The 19,397-nt window shown below is 38.3% G+C and overlaps 1 protein-coding gene across 1 annotated transcript; it reads left to right on the top strand.

Moving 5' to 3' along the window:
* Positions 1 to 2,685: 2,685 nt before the first annotated feature.
* elovl5 (ELOVL fatty acid elongase 5) lies at positions 2,686 to 18,513 on the top strand. Its single transcript, XM_084735992.1, has 8 exons — positions 2,686 to 3,130; positions 9,204 to 9,268; positions 10,147 to 10,334; positions 13,401 to 13,478; positions 14,067 to 14,238; positions 14,751 to 14,875; positions 16,299 to 16,433; positions 18,244 to 18,513. The coding sequence occupies exons 2-8, from the start codon at positions 9,211 to 9,213 to the stop codon at positions 18,370 to 18,372; spliced, it is 885 nt and encodes a 294-aa protein (XP_084592118.1). The 5' UTR covers positions 2,686 to 3,130; positions 9,204 to 9,210; the 3' UTR covers positions 18,373 to 18,513.
* The last annotated feature ends 884 nt before the right edge of the window (positions 18,514 to 19,397 follow it).

Raw genomic sequence — 19,397 nt, 5'->3', positions numbered from 1 at the left:
GATAGGTATAACAGCTCCCTAAAAGTGAAGTCAGAGCATCTTCCTGCAGAACAGGTCATTACATCCCACCCCCTCCATGTTAGCATATAGGACACTGGCCAAACTAAAACTTCAGAGTACATCTCAAATATTTTTTTTCCCAAAGATGGTTTCTGTCATTTTATTTAGTTCTTGTCATGCTGATGATTGTTCAAGTGCTATTTTTTCTGCAATATTTGATTTTACTTGATGCTATAAAAGAGGGATTTCACATCATAATTGACAGCTGAGCCCTGCTCACGACTGAGTCGGCCATGTTGGCTGAAACTCTATTTGGCAGGGAAAGGGGGAAGCTGTCCCTCTTGTTTGCAAAATGACCAAAGTGCTTCCCTCTTAATCTGACATCCACTTCCAGCAGTGTGAATGCATGGGCAGAGGGTTTGTCTAGTTAAATACATAAGTCTTGTCTGCTCTCGTTGATCCTTTATTTGACTGAGGTTTGTGCAAGTTAGAATCTATGGCCCTGACCATGGCTCTGAAATATCAGCAGCCAACTGTTCTGTGTGTTGATAAATCCATGGCGTAGCCCGTGGTGCTGAAGAAGCAGATGAATTTGCATTTGCAACTGTTTTTAAGAGTCCACCCTTCTGTCTGTTTCACCTTAAAAAAAATACGGAACAAAGACGAGTCTGCTCAGTAATCGCAAGCAAACATAACGAATTGGGTCCAATGAATCAAAGGCCGACTGCTGATCACTACTGCACAGACTGGCTGCAAATTACATCATTTGGGCAAGATGGCAGCATCCATATCTGAGATATTTTGGCTTCACTGTTGTAGAGTTGGAGGAAGTGGAGCTCTTGGGGAGTTCTACTGCATATGAGGACCTGCACGCGGTCTAATATATTGCCTCAAGTGATGTCATTTGAGGAAGCATTGGTTGAGGTTGAAGACTACAAAATGAAAAAAAAATCTGGGGGTGTGAAGTTAAAGAGACCTCTGTAGCTGTCTCAACACTATATTAGCTGCCACTAAAATAACACAATTGGAATTGTGGGTAATGTAGGCCTTATGTTTCGACAAGGAAAGAGAAAACATGCAGGGAATAAAAAAAGACTATATCAGGGACTGCAGCACTGAATATTGAGCACTGACTGCAGCACTGAACACAGTCTTAGTAGTTTCATTCACTTTACATTTTAATGTCACTTTACAACAGGCCAATTCAACTGAAGGACTGCTGGATGGATACGGCCATTTTGAATTTCTCAGAACTGTATGTATGGTGCCGTTCTAATGAGAAGACGTGATGCATTGCCATATAGTCTGCCCTTAATGCTAAAAAATTTGTTGGCCTTTTCATCCTTCCAAGTGGCTGAATAGTTCATAGTTCCCTGTATGTTTTATTACAGCGGTGAGGTGGTTGTACTTTGAGTCACATAATAAAACAAGTTTAATCGAGACCAGGCATTGGAAATTTCTCCATAAATGCATCATGACTTTCAGCAAGCTTGTGCTTCACCACATACAGCGGTTTCCTTTTGATTTTTTTTTTTTTTTTTTCTCTCAGTAGTCCTGGATCCGCCACTGGACTGTATGGTCTGAACAAGTCTGGTATTAGTTAGGTAGATTCTAAAGTATCTATGTGCTGTGATTGGCTGCAGTAGGATTACAACCACTCCTCACCTGATAGCTAAACTAACAACAAGCTTTAAAAAATATATCCTTAAGCCAGCGAGACATAAAGCAGACTGAACTTGCCGGTTCCAGACTGAATAAGCTGACAAGCTGCAGCACGTAACAGTTCAGTGTGTTTATTCTGCAATAAATCTATTGCTGTGATGAAACTATATGTGAAGAAATACTACAAGTCCAGTCATGGATAGTTTTCCTGTGGGCTTGGAGAAACTTCAAGTAACATTATACTGTAAGTCACTTATAGCCAATAATATTATTATTTTATGTCTGTATGGCCCATGAACCTCCAGTAGTTTTTCACTAGAGGCCCTGATCATGATTTAACTATAAGATCAGCTGGTTTCACTCAGACCAGAGAGGTGTTGGCATGTGAGGGGTTGTAATCTGTGTGTACTCCACGGTTGCATATTGCTTATTTTAAATGTATTTTAGAATTGTAATCCTGAAATCTTATGCCATTTTACTGTTAACCATAGATGAGACATTTATCGGGCCCTTGGTAGCTTGGGGCCTAAAGAAATTCCCAACCTTTGCCTAATGGATTTGCATACAGAGGACACATGTAGCTCAGGGGTGTGTCCAGACTTTTTTGGACTGGAGTGACTTACTTTGACTTACTTATGCTGAGTTAGCATGAAGTAAGTGCGAGCACGCACACGCACACACGTGCACTGTGTACACACATCAGAATAAAATTAATTTACCATTTCTCATATCTGCTTTAATTACTAACAGTACAGTATCACAGTTTCTTACATTCATGTGTTTTTTTTTTATTTAAAATATAAATATTCCAACCAAACACAACACAAGAGTGGCACCACACAAATATAATATAAGGCTTCCATACTCCATTCTTTGTACGTCTTTCCTCAGACTGAGGCTCCTAAATTCACCCACGGCATTCCACCATGAAAAATACTTTTATTCTTTCTGTTATTATATTTATTTGTTGTGTATTTACCAATTTGCTGCATAGTTTTTTGAGTATGCGTTTTGTTTTTGTGAGTAGCACAAAGTAGAAGTGCTCAATCTTTTGTAACTGAAGTCAAACTTCTGATTGTTAAACAATTCACAAACAGAAGTTTTCTTCCTATCTCTTTTCTACAAAAAAAAAAAAAAAAATGAGGAAAGAATGTGCCTCACTCAGCCTTGGCATGACCCGGGTTAATCATTTCCAGAGCTCATAACCTATTAAACTGCAATTACAGAGAGACATGTCGGCACAGATTGCCTTGATGCCATCTTTTTTGACTGTGTGCGTATGTGCGTGTGTCTGTCGTTGCAGCACACCGGGTCACCTCCTGGCTGCAACTCTCCTGCAGGGCAATGGGCCAGTCTGCGTGTTCCTCCCACTATTTTCCACTGAGCGACAAGGCTGCACATTGTGCTCAGACCGGCCAGCCAGCCAAGGTTACACAGTCGCTTTCTCTCCCCGCCTCAGAAAGGAAAGGTAGGTAGTCCACGGCACATAGCTGCATCTTTTCATCCACGCACAACATCCTTCTCTGTATATAACGCGGCTGGGACACTTTATGGTAAGGCTTTCTATCATTTTATTCAGAAATAGAAAAAAATGTTGCGGCGCGCATGGCGTCTGTCAGCGGTGAGTTTGGGTGATGCTGAAGCGGTGACCTCTACTGTTACTGTACAGCCTGGATGCGATCGACAGGATGCGATAAGTTTTTCTTCCTTCTAAATTATTTTATAAAATTCCTTTCTGGAAGTTTCACGGATGAAATTAGAGGATGATGTAATGAGGTAACCGCGCACATCTTTCAGATGAACTGGAGAGTGGAGGCTGCTGTTAGTGTGCCGTACACTACAGTGCGGAAAGTGCAGTTTACATTACACGTGTGACCCCGATGGAAAATCACTTTTATGCAATATTCTAGTGCAAATAAGCGTCAGGACGCAGATTTAGTAGGAATGTTCCTGTGCATTTCTCATGCATTCGCGATACTGCGTGGTCATTAACACCACAACATTACTTTAAAGACACAGCCAGATGAATGCTGCAGCAGATGTAGTTATTTATCTCTTTGTGCGATTGGTAGTTTTCAGTATTGTGACAAACTTACTGGTGGTCTTCCTCGTAAAAAACCAAAACAAAAGAAAAAAACAACTTTTGAATATTGCTTTTGCTGCTGTCTCAGGTTTGGCTGTGATTGTGCAGTTTGTCTGAATGATGATATGCACCAAATGGAGAGCCATTATAAACATAAATCTATATTCTAGGGATGCAACAGAATACAAATGCATTATTTAGGAAAGCACAGAACAGATTGAACAAATCCTACTGATTCTACCTTTAAAGCCATAAAGACTATTTACATATATTCGCTACTTTTTACTTTTATCTTGAATACTTAATACTTACTTTAGTACTTAAAGACTTTATATGTCCAATGCAAAACAGAGTCTTTTGATTTTTTTCACTTTGTGATTGTTCAGTGTCCCTCTGTTAAAAAGGGGCTGGTGGGGTTCAGTTTATAAAACTTCTTCTGATTAACTTTTGGTATAAACCATGCCCACCTCAAGTCCTCTATCCAAATACAGATAATTATAGTTGGTTGAACAGATACGATGTCTTTGTGCACCTCTACAATATACTACCCTACACTACTATATTGTACTATATCAGGCCTGAAGAATCTGGCAATACAATACAATATATTGCAACATATTGCAATACTGTAAGCAAGGTGATATATTGCTATTTTAAAACTTTTTTTTTAAATAAATATGTGGATATGAGTAAAATCTATGTCAAAAAAGTTTACTTTTATGTGCAGTCAGAACACTAAGATAGTCATATATATCTTTTCAGTGTAATTACCTGTTTATAGTCTATAGTGTGTATAGATTCACTCCTCTCATTACTCATTACATGCCAGTGAAGTGTCATACCAGCGCAACACAATATAACATAAACTAGAGCTGCACTAACCATTTACAGAATATTGTCATGCACTGTCATTATATTTAGAGTCAGTCCTAGTTTTCACTTTAGCTCAGTTAAGTAGTCAGCTGATGTGGGTTTTTCAGTGGCTGATGCTGATGTGTAATACTTATATTAAAACAGAAAAAAGTCATGTATAATTCAATTTTTCCATGCATATTACAATCTAGTATAAATTATCTTAGCCAGTAACATTGTTTTAGATGGACTTTTTATTCACTAATGCAAAATATTTTGGGTTATGCTGTAGATTCCATAGTATGGCTGGTATTTAAAGGTATAATCTGCAGTATTTCCCTCAAGAAAACAGAAAACAATCTTTTCTTGGGAAATTTCACCTAACCCAAAATTTGACCTTCTGATGTGTTTACGACGAGGTCGGACAAATCCTACTGACTCTACCTTTAAGAGAGAGCAGGGTACAGTATTTCAGAAGAAACATCATTCACCTGAATCGGTCTATAGTTTCTAACATAATATATATTAAATGCTAGCCAGTAACAGTTTTAGATTAGATTTGCTGTCACATTTAGAATCAAAGAAATGTCCTAACACTAGGGGGGTAAGAAAATATCCAAAATATTGAGTATTGCGATATTATATTTTGTGATACTTTAACTGTTATGTACACTGTCATATCACCAAACTCTAACTTGTAAAGCATAAAAGTGTTTGAATAAATTATCCTCAGTAGTGAAACCACTGTGTCAGTCTAGAACATGCATCAGTGTTTTGGGTAGATCCCAGTCCCTTCTTTGATTGTTAAACATATTTTGCAGCATTTAGCATTTAGCAAAGACTCACTGACTGGCTGCTAACATGCTCTCCTGTTGTGGCTCATCATGCTCTGATTAAGGCCTTGCAGATTATCTTGTTGGTGCAGCCTAATGCATCTCTGATAATCAGAGCACAGATATTACTGTACGGGGGTTGATCAGAATAAGCCATATTTTGTTCCTGTAGGCAAGTGATTATTGACAAATGCAACTATCAGTAATATTGTATTTGTTGCCTGGACAGCAGGACACCAGAACATGCACAGTGTGGTAAACTGGGACACATATTGCACTCTCTTTTTTCAGGAATTTTTCAGAAACTACTCTCATTACATAATAGGTATTTGTAACGATTGTGCAACTCAGATGATTGAAAAAAATATTCTTTGCAGGATTTAAGTAAATTCTTCTTTCAGTGGATTAAAGAAATGCATTGAATGAATGTAAACAAAGTCACTGCCGTGCCCCCACAGTTCTATTAGTCATATTTCAATATCATATGACTGTATATAAGAGCAGCATGCAGATTGAATTGAGATGCTTTTGCTAAATTTGATAGATCTGCTCACATTTCTGTCTGTTCAAGTTCAAGGTTATTAGTAAAAATCAGATTTTATTTACCATATACCTTAAATTCTGTTTAGAAATGTGTGTGTATCTTTGTTTGAGGAGCAGGCTGATGTTCTCGTGGTCTTTCATCATATGTAGTATAAGAGCCACAGTATCACACATTGGAAGGAGGCATTACCTAAGGAAGACACAGAGTCTATATTTTGTCTTGTCATATGTCTCCAGCTGTAGATGCAGGTGTAAAGACTGTCCACTGGTGCAGCAGTCTGTGACGTAATTGGACTGAATTGAATGTATAGCTCAGAAACATGCCAGTGGAAACAAAGAATGCAGACATGCTGCGATTTCTGTGGCTGCAGGGAGGCTTTTTGTGCAAAGCCTGAGGTGATACAGCAGGGTCTTGCAAACAATATAAGGGCCTGCAGGACTGTGTAAACACCTCTGGGGTGATAATGCATAAAGAGTGTCTGCCTGAGAGTTATCAGGTTCACAGGAAGAAAGTCAGCTGCAGGGATTTGTGCAGGTTTTGCTCTGCAATGTGAATCTTGTCACAACTTAATGAGATTTAAAAACCAGAATGTTTTTTTTTCTGCAGAGGGCATTTGTTCCAGAGTTTTAAGGCTTCAAAGAATGTGATTTGAAGGAGGGGAGTTGAGTACTGAGTACAGTTTAAATTAATGTCCTATCACTATGGAAGCATATTGTTGCCATGTCAGCAAAAGAGAAACAGATCAATATGACTTTATAACATGAAAAGTTTATTATTACAAGACGTTTTTTCACATTATAAAAGAAAACTTTTCTTGTTACAAAACCATACTATAACATGAAAAGTTTCATGTTATAATGTGATAATGTGATGTTAAATGATCTATTATCTATCCATATGATCATGATATAACAAGAAATGTTATATGTTTTAACAATAATTTATCACATTGTAACATAATAAATAGCACTTTGCTGTAACAAGAAAAGTTTCTTGTTCTAATGTGATACTTCAGCTTGTCATAATGATGTGAAAATATCTGCTTTTAATGTGAGAAACACCTTGTTATAACAAAGTTTCCACATTAACATGGCGGGCAAAACCACGACATATGAAAAAAAGAAAACTTTAGAGAGGTGACCATGGAGCAGAACAGCACAGGAGTTGGTAGTAATTTTGTCTGAATATTTGGAGAGACGGAGACCCCTTTCGATTGAACGACTGCAATGAATTTAATCAAAAAATAACTAATACTCTGAGTAGCATTTAAGAAGAACATTTTGCACTTTTACTCAAGTTTTTTTTTAAACACCAGTCGTTTTGATTTTACTTGTAATTGAGTAATATTTCAGTAATGTAGCAGTTCTCTTTCCACTACTGGTCACAGTATGACTCCAGTTCGATGAGGAGGGAGTGCAGGCTTGAGAACAGACCTGGTAATAATAACTTATCTGTATAAGAAAAATGATCTAGCTGTGAACTCCAGACATGCAGACAGACACGTAAATGGCCTTCTGCTGTATATCACAAGGTTCATCTGACTGTCACAAGCATAGCGGTTGAATCTGTTATGCTGCAAATTGCAAATACTGTTTATGGCAAAAAGTACTTAACTGTGGAGGGGAAATAAGCAGAAAACTGTGCTATTTGACTTTGACTTCTTGACTTTATTGACCAGTTCCACCCAAAAGTTGTTTAAATCAGTGCTGAATACACCTATCATGCATTTTAAATGCTTACAAACAACAATGCAATGATGATCAACAAATGCAAACAATGACACGCCACCACAATTTGACAGCTTTGGCAGGAGAACGAGCACAAAGGTTTAGAATTTTTGCCAAAGTAAATTTAGCACCACTGCCTGGGCCAGAGAGATCCTGCATTTATTAAAACCTGGAGCACATTAGTGGTAACACATCTACACGTTTTGACATCCTGATTACATTCAACAATCTGAAAGTCAGTGAATCACTATACAGCACTCGCAACTGAATAGATATGTAGTTAATTTCTATACACACCTGCCTGCTGGCTTCTTGTTTTACGTCCCAGAATGACCATATTTTACCTGTTGTTTGAAACCACAATGACGTAAAAGATCAGTTATTTGGTTTGTTTGTTAGAATGTGGGTAGACAGGCTGGAGCACAAAGAGACATAAACACAGATGTTTGTTAAGATGGTAACTGTTTAAATACTGGTAACACTGGTTATAAATACCAGAATAATGACTGACTGGCATCAGTAGTAAGAGAAAGAGTTATGACTTCAGCTGGTGTCATGTGAGGTTATGACAGGCATGTATCAAAATTGACAACTTTGGTTTTCACTTTCTTAAAAATTACTTAGAGTTAATCATAATCAATAACTGTTGTTATGATCACCAAGCCCTCCTTCAGGCAGATTAATTAAGCTTATCCAAGGGTGTAGGTTGGATTTTGAAAGTGTTGGTCACAAAAACTTGGCAGGGGAGTACAGCCCAACTGATATTATCATCATGATATTGGCCTATTTCAGTTTGTACAGTATTTAGTGGACACAAATTTAATGTAATGCTACTACAATTCCTGGTCTGTAGAGAGTTAGCTGGCCTGTCATTTATATCACTGTTTAATTTGATACAGGTACCATAACGTCATTAAGTACCAAGTCAGTCCGCCGTTTCTGATTAATCCAAAATACACTCCATCATGCACATCACTGCTTGTTTAGAAGGTGGGAACATTTCTCATGCAGTGAGAACATGCGGGTATTAACCCTTTGTGGAGTCGATGGACTTATATTTGATTTAGTATTTAATTAGTGGTGGGAACAATTTTAGAATTTCAGATTTTAGATTTTAGATTTAGATGTTACATTACATGGCTCATTACAATTTCATTTAGAATTTTAGATGATAAGCTTATCATACTTAAAATCAATATTTTTAGACAAAAATGGGTCAAATTACTTGTGTAATGTAGAATATGTCACTTTTAGGGACAAACCTACAGACACTCAGCCCATTATGCAGTTCCCCTCAGATCTATTGAGCATTTCAGTATCTTTTAATGCACTGTTTCAGTTTTACCAACTGAAACTTTAATCACTCTCAAGGCTATTATCAGCATTGTTACCAGCAGCTGTTTTCATCCAAAAATATCTGAGAAACTCAAAATTATACATTTTAGATGTAAAATTAGATATAATGTATATGAATTAACTTTAATTGTGCTTTCTGTTTTTAGGTGACAAATGGAGACCTTCAATCATAAACTAAACAGTTATTTAGAGTCATGGATGGGTCCCAGAGGTAAATGTCAATTTTATTATTTTTCATCTTACCAGCTGATATAAAATTTGTTGCTCCTGTCTTTGAATGGGTATTTCAGAGTATTTGATATGGGGTTTATATGAGCACTTATCTATAGTCAGTGTATTACCTGCAGTAGACACCGGTCCACACACACCCAGTTTGGAAAAGTGAAGAATGCGGAAGCTGTTACTGATTTTGCTCATGGAGTCTGGTTGGTTTGGAGAGAGCAGTATTTGGCTTATATGATGGCAGTTTCATGACAAAAAAGGCTGTCTGATCGCAAGATAAAGCAATGAATATCTTCTCTTTATAGTATATGCTTAAACGTTTATTGATTTTTTTAGGTTGACCTTTATTGAAGTGGCTAAAATAGCCTGTGTTTGGCTGCTGACCCTGTCCACCACGATACACATAGTTTCTGTGGCGGTGGTCTTCTCAGAATCTCCAAACACAACCCATAGTGACTGCCATCTACTGTCAGTAATACACTGACTATTGATAAGTACCTCATACAACCCCACTTTTCTGCCAGAATGTTGCAAATACTGTAATTACTGCAAAGGTTCAGCACAGTACTAGATTTAACAGGAACATGAAGGTTGCAGTGAAGGTAAACATTACCTTAAACCTTTGATCCAAGTCTTTCATTACATGCTGTACACATTGCATGCACTTGCACAAGAACTCTGCTGGAGTTTTTCACCTTCTTGCTGCTAACCTTTCTAGGTGTTGAGCAAACATCCTTCACTTTGTGCACTGTTTCTGCTGCTTTTCACTTTTCAAGTTCATCTGCGGTTACCAATGAGGCCACCTTATCGGCCTCCTGTTGATCTAAAGTAGTGATAAAAACAGGCCTCTTAATCTCCATATTTCAGATCAGCGGGTGCAGGGATGGCTGCTGCTCGACAACTATCCACCAACCTTTGCACTCACAGTCATGTACCTTCTGATTGTGTGGATGGGGCCCAAGTACATGAAACACAGGCAGCCGTACTCCTGTAGAGGCCTCCTGGTGCTCTACAATCTGGGCCTCACACTCTTGTCCTTCTACATGTTCTATGAGGTAAGCAGACTGCTCAGCACAGAGGGTGTGTTGAAGTAGGCCAAAGCAATCACTGCGACGTCACAGGACAGACAGATAAAATAAAAAAGAGGAGACCGACCTGCAGCAGCGCTGCAAACTCACTTAAAGCTCTAGCTTTCTGCATGTTTAATCAAAAGAAAAACTTCATTCATTTTGAAAATATGCTCATTTGCTTTTTTTTCTTGCCAGAATTAGATGAGAAGATTGATATCACTTTCAGGAGTATGAATTGAATATGAAGATACAGCCAGCAGCCAGTTAGCTTAGCTTAGCATTAGGGTTGGAGGCGGGGGCCTGGCTGTGCCCCAAGGCAACAAATCCCACTACCAGCACCTCTGAAGCTAACAATATTATACCACTTTTGTTTATTTTGTTTTCTTGTCAAGAGTTAACATAAAATTCCCATGAAACAGAGTATTTATCGGTTACATGTTTCCTGTAAAACAGGCCTCTTTGGGGAGGAACTTGTCACAAAGATCGATTGCCATTTACAGCAGCCAGTAGCAATATTATGTGCGTTGCACGCCTCCTACCGTGCAACTAAAGCAATCAATTCAGTACACGTATTTCCCAAAATATGAAGCTAAAGTCAGGAGACAGTTAGCTTAGTCTAACGACTTGGAGCTGAGGGAAACAGCTAGCATGGCCTAGCAGCCCTACACTTCACTACAACAGTATATCTGTTTTGTCTGAAAAACAACAAATTGCTCTTTTAAATTCTTTTAGGTGCTTTAAGTTAAACTAACATAGCTGCAGCTTTGTATTTAGTGGACAGGTATGAGACAGGTATCAATCTTCTCATCTAACTCTTATCAAGAAAGCAAATAAGTGTATTTCCCAAAGATATTTAACTATTTCTTTCAAACCTGACTGATTAGACATGGGCTGATGGCTACTGGCTTCTCTCATATGAGAGACAATGCTATCAGGGAGTGAGAGGGACACAGCTGGTCGCTGACAGGCTCATTGTTTCAGCCATCAAATCCCTCATATGCCCTCACAGACATCCCTATTGTTTGCTGGAAAACTGCTTTTTATAAACAGCTGACTAAATAACTGAAATCGATAGAGGCACTGATGGAAACAAACATTAAATTGCGTTTTTATTAGGCAAGGAGGCAAAGTCTGAGCTGTTTCAGATGTAGCAATATAATACCCAGACTTTTCTTATCATAATTACCTGTATTTGTGTATTTTGTGTACACTTGGTAGGCTACTGAGGGTTTTTGAGGATGTGTAAGTCAAAAGTACCTGTATCATCCAGCTGGCAGAATAAGTTTCTTGCTTCTGTCTGCATTGCGTAAGGCCCCGGTGGACTGTTGGCTGTGAGATTCATTAAACCCTGTGCTCTGACAGTGCCCCAGCCATGGCGTGAACTTTTGGCAGTCCAAAATCAATGCCACCTGATGTGACTCAAAGTACAGGGCAGTTTTGTTCTTGTCAACTTTCCAGGGCACAGAGACACATAACATAACGATTGTGATTAAAACTGATTGTGATTAATTTTGTTTATTTATAGCCTCTACTGTGAGTTTGAACAAAGAATCAAGGACGTATATCGAGTGAGGAGGGCTGATGTCCTTGCACACATGATAAAATACTGGATGTTTAAAACCCAAGCTTCATTTCATTCTGGTGGCAGTTTCTTGGCTCTGAGGTTATTTAGTGAGGCCTTTTACAGCAGCAGACAAAGACAGCGGATCTATATTGACTGGGTGAATCAGCATTAAGCCACGCCATCTATGTGCATTTGAATATTTCTGCTTTAAAGGGACACTGATTTTACACATACAGATTAGTTTACTTGTCACAAGGAGTACTGCTCATGCAACATACTTTGCTTAATGTTGTTCTGTCTTTGTATGCATGTTTTACTGTGAAGGGTCTGCAGATCAAAATTAGCTTTAAGCTAACTCTTGTACAATAGAGTGCTGCAAGAATCAGTCCAAAAATCCGGAAATAAGTTAGAAAATTTGCATGTCTGGTTCCTTTGTCTCCAAGTCAGTGGTTTTTTTTGTATGATCGCTGAAATAAGGTCTGTAGTTAACACAAGCTGAAGAGATTCTCACGTTTTGTTATATGATTTAAAATGTGTCAGTAAATACCCTACACATGAATTTTGAAGCTTTTAAAAGGCTGTTGCAAACAAGTGGCTAAATGAAATTGCAGAGGTTGTCAGGGACAGGGGCTCCGAACACTAGTCACTTAGTGGGGGCGACATTGAAGTCAGGTGACTGTGATGTAGTTTGTTTATAACCTAACATTAGCTTTTTATACACCTTGCAACCTCGAACACAGCAGTACAGCTTCCCACCCTGACGTCAGAGTGAAACGGCCACATATACACTAAATTTATGTTCAATATTGTACATAGTCCCTTACAATTAAATGGAATAAATAATTAAGTTCTTTAAAGAACTAAAAGTCTGGAGTCTCCGCCTTTGCTACATACATTTTAGCCATTACATCTGTCTCTTGCAAGTTCCCCGCAACATTATTGAAGCACAATAATAAATTACTGGAATATCACTTTACTGCAAAGAAGTATACTGTAGTCACTGCAAAGGTATGCAGAGTTTGACTGCTACTGTTGAGGATTTCAAATAGAAATTTGTGTATTTGCACTTTTTGTAGTCTACCTGTGTGTAAATGCTGTAAAATCATTAGATGAAGTAGCTTTATTCTGTGATAATCATGTTCTAAAATGACCTAAAGACCTTTGAACATGATATTATTATATTTCAGCAGCAGAGTGAACTTTGGGATGTTTTCAAGTTTAATTAGATTAAATATCTATAGCCAACATCAGCAGCTAAAGATCAAACACCAAATCGATACGGGACAAAGTCTGAACTACTGTCTGTCTGTCTGTGCATGTGTTTATTAGTTGAAGGGAAGGAGAAGTCACATTTTACAACATCATATCTTCGGAGTTTCACTTTTACATTGCATTTGTGCATTGTGGTGTCTGTTTGTGTAGCAAATGCATTCAGAGATTTGGTTAAATATTCATTTTTCATTCATTTTAATTGTCTTTTTCTTTAGCTTGTTACGGCTGTGTGGCATGGTGGCTATAACTTCTACTGCCAGGACACTCACAGTGCACAGGAAGTGGATAATAAGGTGGGTTAGATTGACCCTGTGCAACTTTTTTATGTTTATTGCTGGTGATTTTATTTTCATTTGATCACACCTGACGTAATTTCATTACAAAGTTAATGATTACACATTCTGTTTCTTGATATAATAAACAGTACAGTAAAGGTATAAATGGCAGTTACGGTAGGACAGCTGACGTTAAGCAACGTGTGTTTTTCTTTCAAATCTACTGCTCTCATTTCTACGGGCCAGTACCTGTAAATCCCAGCAGATGAGCTGCAGAACCAGAGAGTCAATTTAATCCTACTCATGTCATCATGATGACTCTCCAGTGTCCCTGCTGAGCTCTGCAGTGGAGGTGAAAACAAGGCTCACAGTGAGGAATGTGCACAGCTTTGCAGTTCTACAGCGATTAAATAAAAAGTTTTATCTATGTGTCACTCCTACAGATAGTTAAATCACTTTACGATTCATCCATAACTTTCAAGGACCTTCAGGACACATATCTGCTTATCAACCTGCATGATAAATAGTGTGTCTGTGGAATATGGAAGAGTCTCCTACTGTATTTTATCTCCATATTGTCTGTGTCATATTGTTGTCTCCTCTCAGATCATAAATGTCCTGTGGTGGTACTACTTCTCCAAGCTCATCGAGTTCATGGACACCTTTTTCTTCATTCTACGAAAGAATAATCACCAGATCACCTTTCTTCACATCTACCACCACGCTAGCATGCTGAACATATGGTGGTTTGTTATGAACTGGGTGCCCTGCGGCCACTGTGAGTGTTTTAACACAACTTCTCCCTCCAGTGACTCAAATCTTTCCAGTAACAACATTTACTGTTTGGCCTCAAAGCGAGATAAATAATTCAAGTGCCCTGGTGTTAAACCCATTAGCCCTGAAAACAGCCTGTTTTCCCCACAAAGCCTTTAAGGGCACAGAGTGACACGTATTGACCTGAACACTGCTGCACTGTGTAGCATACCTTTTTTGTGTGAAAGTTAAACAGTTCAGTAGAGACCAGTTTTTTTTACTCCTCAATAATATGTCATTCTGATCTATAACCAAGTTCATTATTTATCAAATGTTCCCTGTAGTGTTTCTGTATTATTTTAACTGTTAATAGCTTGTATTGATTTTTCTTGAACTTTACAGTAACTGTTCCAAATGGCACAGACTAATGAAATCGTTATTCCCTGAATGATCATTGCACTCCTCACTTGCCATTTACTGACAGTTATTGTTTGATGTAAATGAATAACTTCCTGCGTCTCTCTTCTGTCTCGTCAGCGTACTTTGGTGCCTCCCTAAACAGCTTCGTCCACGTCGTGATGTATTCATACTACGGCCTCTCAGCCATCCCTGCCATGCGGCCATACCTTTGGTGGAAGAAGTACATCACACAGTTCCAGCTGGTGGGTTCATCCTGTAGTTTCCTCCCAGTGGTGGATGAAGTATTTAACACTGTTACTAAAGTAAAAGTAGCGAAACCTCAGTGAAAAAAACTCTCCACTACAAGTAAAGGTCCTGCATTCTCAAGTACAGACTGAAATGACTTGATAGGATGGAGATTTTGTGCACTAAACAATCTTTTATTTTAAAGTCAGGTTATATGTTTTGTAAAAAAGTAACTACTCTCTTAAAAATAAAAGTGCTAACTAGAACCAGAACAGGGTTCTTTGGCTTCTCCCCATACAAGAACCCTTTTTGGTTCCTGGTGGAACTTTTTATAAAAGTTACCTAACCCTAACCCGTACCTAGAACCCAACATAAAGGGGTATACATAGAACCATCTGGTTTCACCTAGAGCTCCCTATCAGAGGTTCTACAGAGAACCCTTCTGTGGTGCTCTACGGTTCCATCCAGAACCCTTTGTGAGTGTTCTGTCCAGTACCTTGCCACCGTCAAAATGCTGCTAACAAGAACATACCCAGGGGGTTCTACTGATAACCTTTTCATATAAGGGTTTTACCTAGAACCCACACAGGAGAACCCATTTATATCTCAAGGGTTTTACTGAGAACCCACCCAGGGGATTCTACTGAGAACCCTTTTATATTCCAAGGGGTTTACCTTGAACCCACCCAGTAGGTTTACCAAGAACCCTTTAATATTTTGGTACAAAGAACCCTGATGAAAGAGTTCTTCAAGGATTTCAGCATATTTTTTTTTAAGAAGTACTTTTTGAAAAGCATTCTTAATGGAACTCTTTGTCTTACAAAGAACCCTTAACAAAGCCTTATTTCAAAAAGGGGTTCTTCTAACGCAGATGGTTCTGGGCAGAACCTCAGCCCTTATTTCTAAAAGTGTATAGCTGCCAAATGAATGTAGTAGAGTAAAAAGCAGAGTATTTGCCTCTGAAATGCAGTGATATAAATGCAAAAGAAAAGCAGCATAAGATAGAAATATTCAAGTTAAGTGCAAATACCTCATAATTGTACTTTGGTACAATATTTGAGAAAATACAGTAACTGTCCACCACCTTTTCTTCCCTTATTTCACCTAGCATCCTTTTCAGAATTACTGTTTTGAAAACAAGTAAAAGTTATTTTTAGTCTTTGGTTTGTATGTGATGATTGTTATATTCACTTTACATTGTGGAGCTGATGTTTCTATTTATGTTGAAAGTGTTCTTGGACTGTTTTCTCCATCACCCTCTTTAGCTTTAATACAGTGCAGACATGTTTACTGTCCATAAGATATTTTAGGCTCTGGATCAATATGATGTTTCTATGCGCTCTCTGGGTCACCTTCTCACTCTAGTATGTGTCTGTGTGCGTGTGCATGTGTGTGTGTGTCTGCATGTGTGTGTCTGTGCGTGTCATGTTTCCTCCACAGGTCCAGTTCTTTTTAACCATGTCTCAGACTATGTGTGCAGTTGTTTGGCCATGTGGCTTCCCCATGGGATGGCTGTACTTCCAAATAAGTTACATGGTCACACTTATTTTCCTTTTCTCAAACTTCTACATTCAGGTCAGTTGTTTTTCTGTATGTTTAAAGGATAAGTCTGGTGACATTTTCTTACTGTCAGCAAATCACAAGAAAATACCAAAACTTCTGTATTATATCCCCCTATGGCACAGAGCTCCAAAATTACTAGGCAGATAGGCAAAAGGCTTGGGTATAATTTAAAAAAATTATGATACTAGAACCAGTACCAGTACCTTTAAAGCGATACTGATACCAAAAGAGTACTTAATTTGATACCTTTTCTTCTGCTTCCATACATTCAAACATTTTAGTGGCATCTCAGCACGGTGACCTGCCAAGTCTGTCACTGGGCTTCACTTCACCACCACAGTGTGTGTGTGAAGCTGCTGGCTGTAGCTGCAGTAGCGGGCCATTAAACTGAGCACTTGCTGTGATTGGCTGTGAGCTAAACCATACAATGAATATTCAAGTTTTTTCTAGATATTGGTACAAAATGTATGTATAGAATAATAAACTGTCGCATTGTTGGTTTTAGTATTTTCGAAAGCTATGATGAAATAAATAAAACTATATGTTTTTATTTCTACACTCAACAAAAATATAAACACAGCACCTTTGCTTTTGCTCCCATTTTTCACAATTTGAAGTAAGAGATCTACTGTTCACACAAAAGGCCTATAGATAATCTATCCATGTGACAGGTGTAGCATGTAGAGATGCTGCTTAAACAGCATGATTATGATACAGGTGTGCCTTGGACGCTTGTGAAAAATGGGAGCAAAAACAGAGGTGTTGTGTTTATATTTTGTTGAGTGCATATACACAAAAATAAATTGCTAGATTTGGTCAACTAGTTCTGTTGCTGCTTATTTGAGGGAAGATGCCACCTCCCTGGTTAGCAAAATGGCCAAAATGCATCCCCCATGTTAAATTGCCACCTCCCCCTCTCCATTCATTAGTAGCAGAAAGAGTCCAGGGTTGTTTAGTTGAACGTCTGGTCTGCTTGACTCACTGATCCTTTATTTGACTGAGGTTTGTTAGAATCTATGGCCTTGGCCTTGGCTCTGAAATATCAACTGTGCTGTGTATTGATAAATCCATGGAGCTGTCCGCAGTGCTGAAGTAGCAAATAGGCTTTTAATGGACCTTTCTTACAGCAGCCCTATTCATATGAATTAGTAGAGTAAACACAGGTGTTACTAATGATACCAGTTAAGAATCTGTTCTGTTTAGTGCGACTTAGCATTTCCCCTGAGCCAACTGTGGATGTGTTAAGGAAACCTGGATACAGCGTTGGAGGCGGGCCTCCATTCATTTCTATGAGAGCTGCTCAATGGCACATGAAGCCAAGTTTCATGCTGAAGCATCAACATGCACTTCCAACCTGTGCAGCCCACAGAGCAAGTGCACTGGAGACTTACGGTTATCCCTCAGCTAACTGGAATGGGAATAAAACATTAGTATCATTGGTAACACCTGTGCTTCATGTCAAAAATGCTGCTGTGAAAAAAGGTCTATTGCAACTTTTTCTATGAGTACTGCCTCTGTGAGTTTTACCATGGATCAATATTATACAATATTCTCTAGAACCAAAAAGAGTTGCTCGATGAACCAACTCAGAATAATCACATAACAGCAGGGGATGGAAACAAGCATTCATTTGCATTTTCTTTTGCAAAAAATTCTGTTAAAATTTGCAACACATTTGTATAGAAACTCAGCTACTGTTTCTAAATGACATCCAACATACTATCTCACATTGTAAATACAGATTTGTGTTTCAGTAATTACAATTTAACTGTATATGACTTTGATTAATAACATCATGTGTTCCCTCTTTCTCTCACACAAGACTTACAAGAAGCACAGTGGTTCTCTAAGGAAGGAGCACCAGAACGGCTCTCCTGCATCAACGAATGGACATGCAAATGGGATGCCGTCTACGGAGCACACTGCATACAAGAAACTGAGGGTGGATTGACATTTGAGAAACCGTCACCCAATTCTCACTGTAGCGCGTTAGCTAATGCTGCTAGGAGGTATATATTTATCTTCTTATTTAGAATAGTCTTGCACTCACTTGAGAAGAAAATAAGCCATAGCCACATTCATCCAGAGACTTCCCATGTTTTTACACACATTCCTACACTCATGGTATCGAATTATTAAATTAATATAATTGAAGGACAAGAGCATTGTAGTAAGGTTGACACTGCACAATATTGCCTCCTGCACCCTCTAGAGGAAATTCACCCACAGCAAAAATCTCTTTCGTGCTACCAGCAAACAAACACATTTTGACTCGCTCAGTGATGCTTTACACACAGAAGGTCCAAAGATGAAAGCTCATGAGAGTGTGTTGGCAGCTGAAGGTTTACTCACACTCAAGGACATCCCTGTCTCAACAACCTAATGGACAATTAAAATAACACACTGCTTACTATGGTCCTTAATGTGTAACTAGCGCATGGATCTTGTGTCTTGCTTTATCTCGCCTGTGCTGTTGCATAATCCTAAATTTTGTCTGATGTAATAATTGTAATGAAATCTTATTGACAGGTTGTAACAGCAGAAGTTGAATTTTGCTGCGTATTTGCAGAGCAGGGTTTCCAATTTGGAATATTTAGCCATCTAACCAAAGCATAACCAAAGCATAGTGTATTGCATATACTAGGATTCATATTTAAATCAGTTTAAGACACAGTGATAGAGAGCAGTTGATGCATTTTCTGAGCACATACTCTTTAACATCCCCCATGTTAGAAACTGTGCTATATCCACTGTAGCTTTATCCAGTAAATGCAATTAGAACTTAAATTCACTGGAATTAATTAAATAAGACAATGTCCATTAGATCTGCAGTACAACTGCTTACTGGTAATATTTAGGTATTCAATTTATCAGGTAAATATAATAATACTGTGTAATTCAGTGCTTAAATACTCATATATGTTATATCCAGATAAGCTTTACTGTATAGTCAAGTATAAAAGCTCATCACTGATC

This window comes from Lutjanus erythropterus, chromosome 14, assembly GCF_056507025.1.
Source record: "Lutjanus erythropterus isolate fLutEry1 chromosome 14, fLutEry1.hap2, whole genome shotgun sequence".
NCBI lineage: Eukaryota > Metazoa > Chordata > Actinopteri > Lutjaniformes > Lutjanidae > Lutjanus > Lutjanus erythropterus.
The sequence above is the reverse complement of the archived record's forward strand: the minus strand, read 5'-3'. Positions and strand labels throughout refer to the sequence as shown.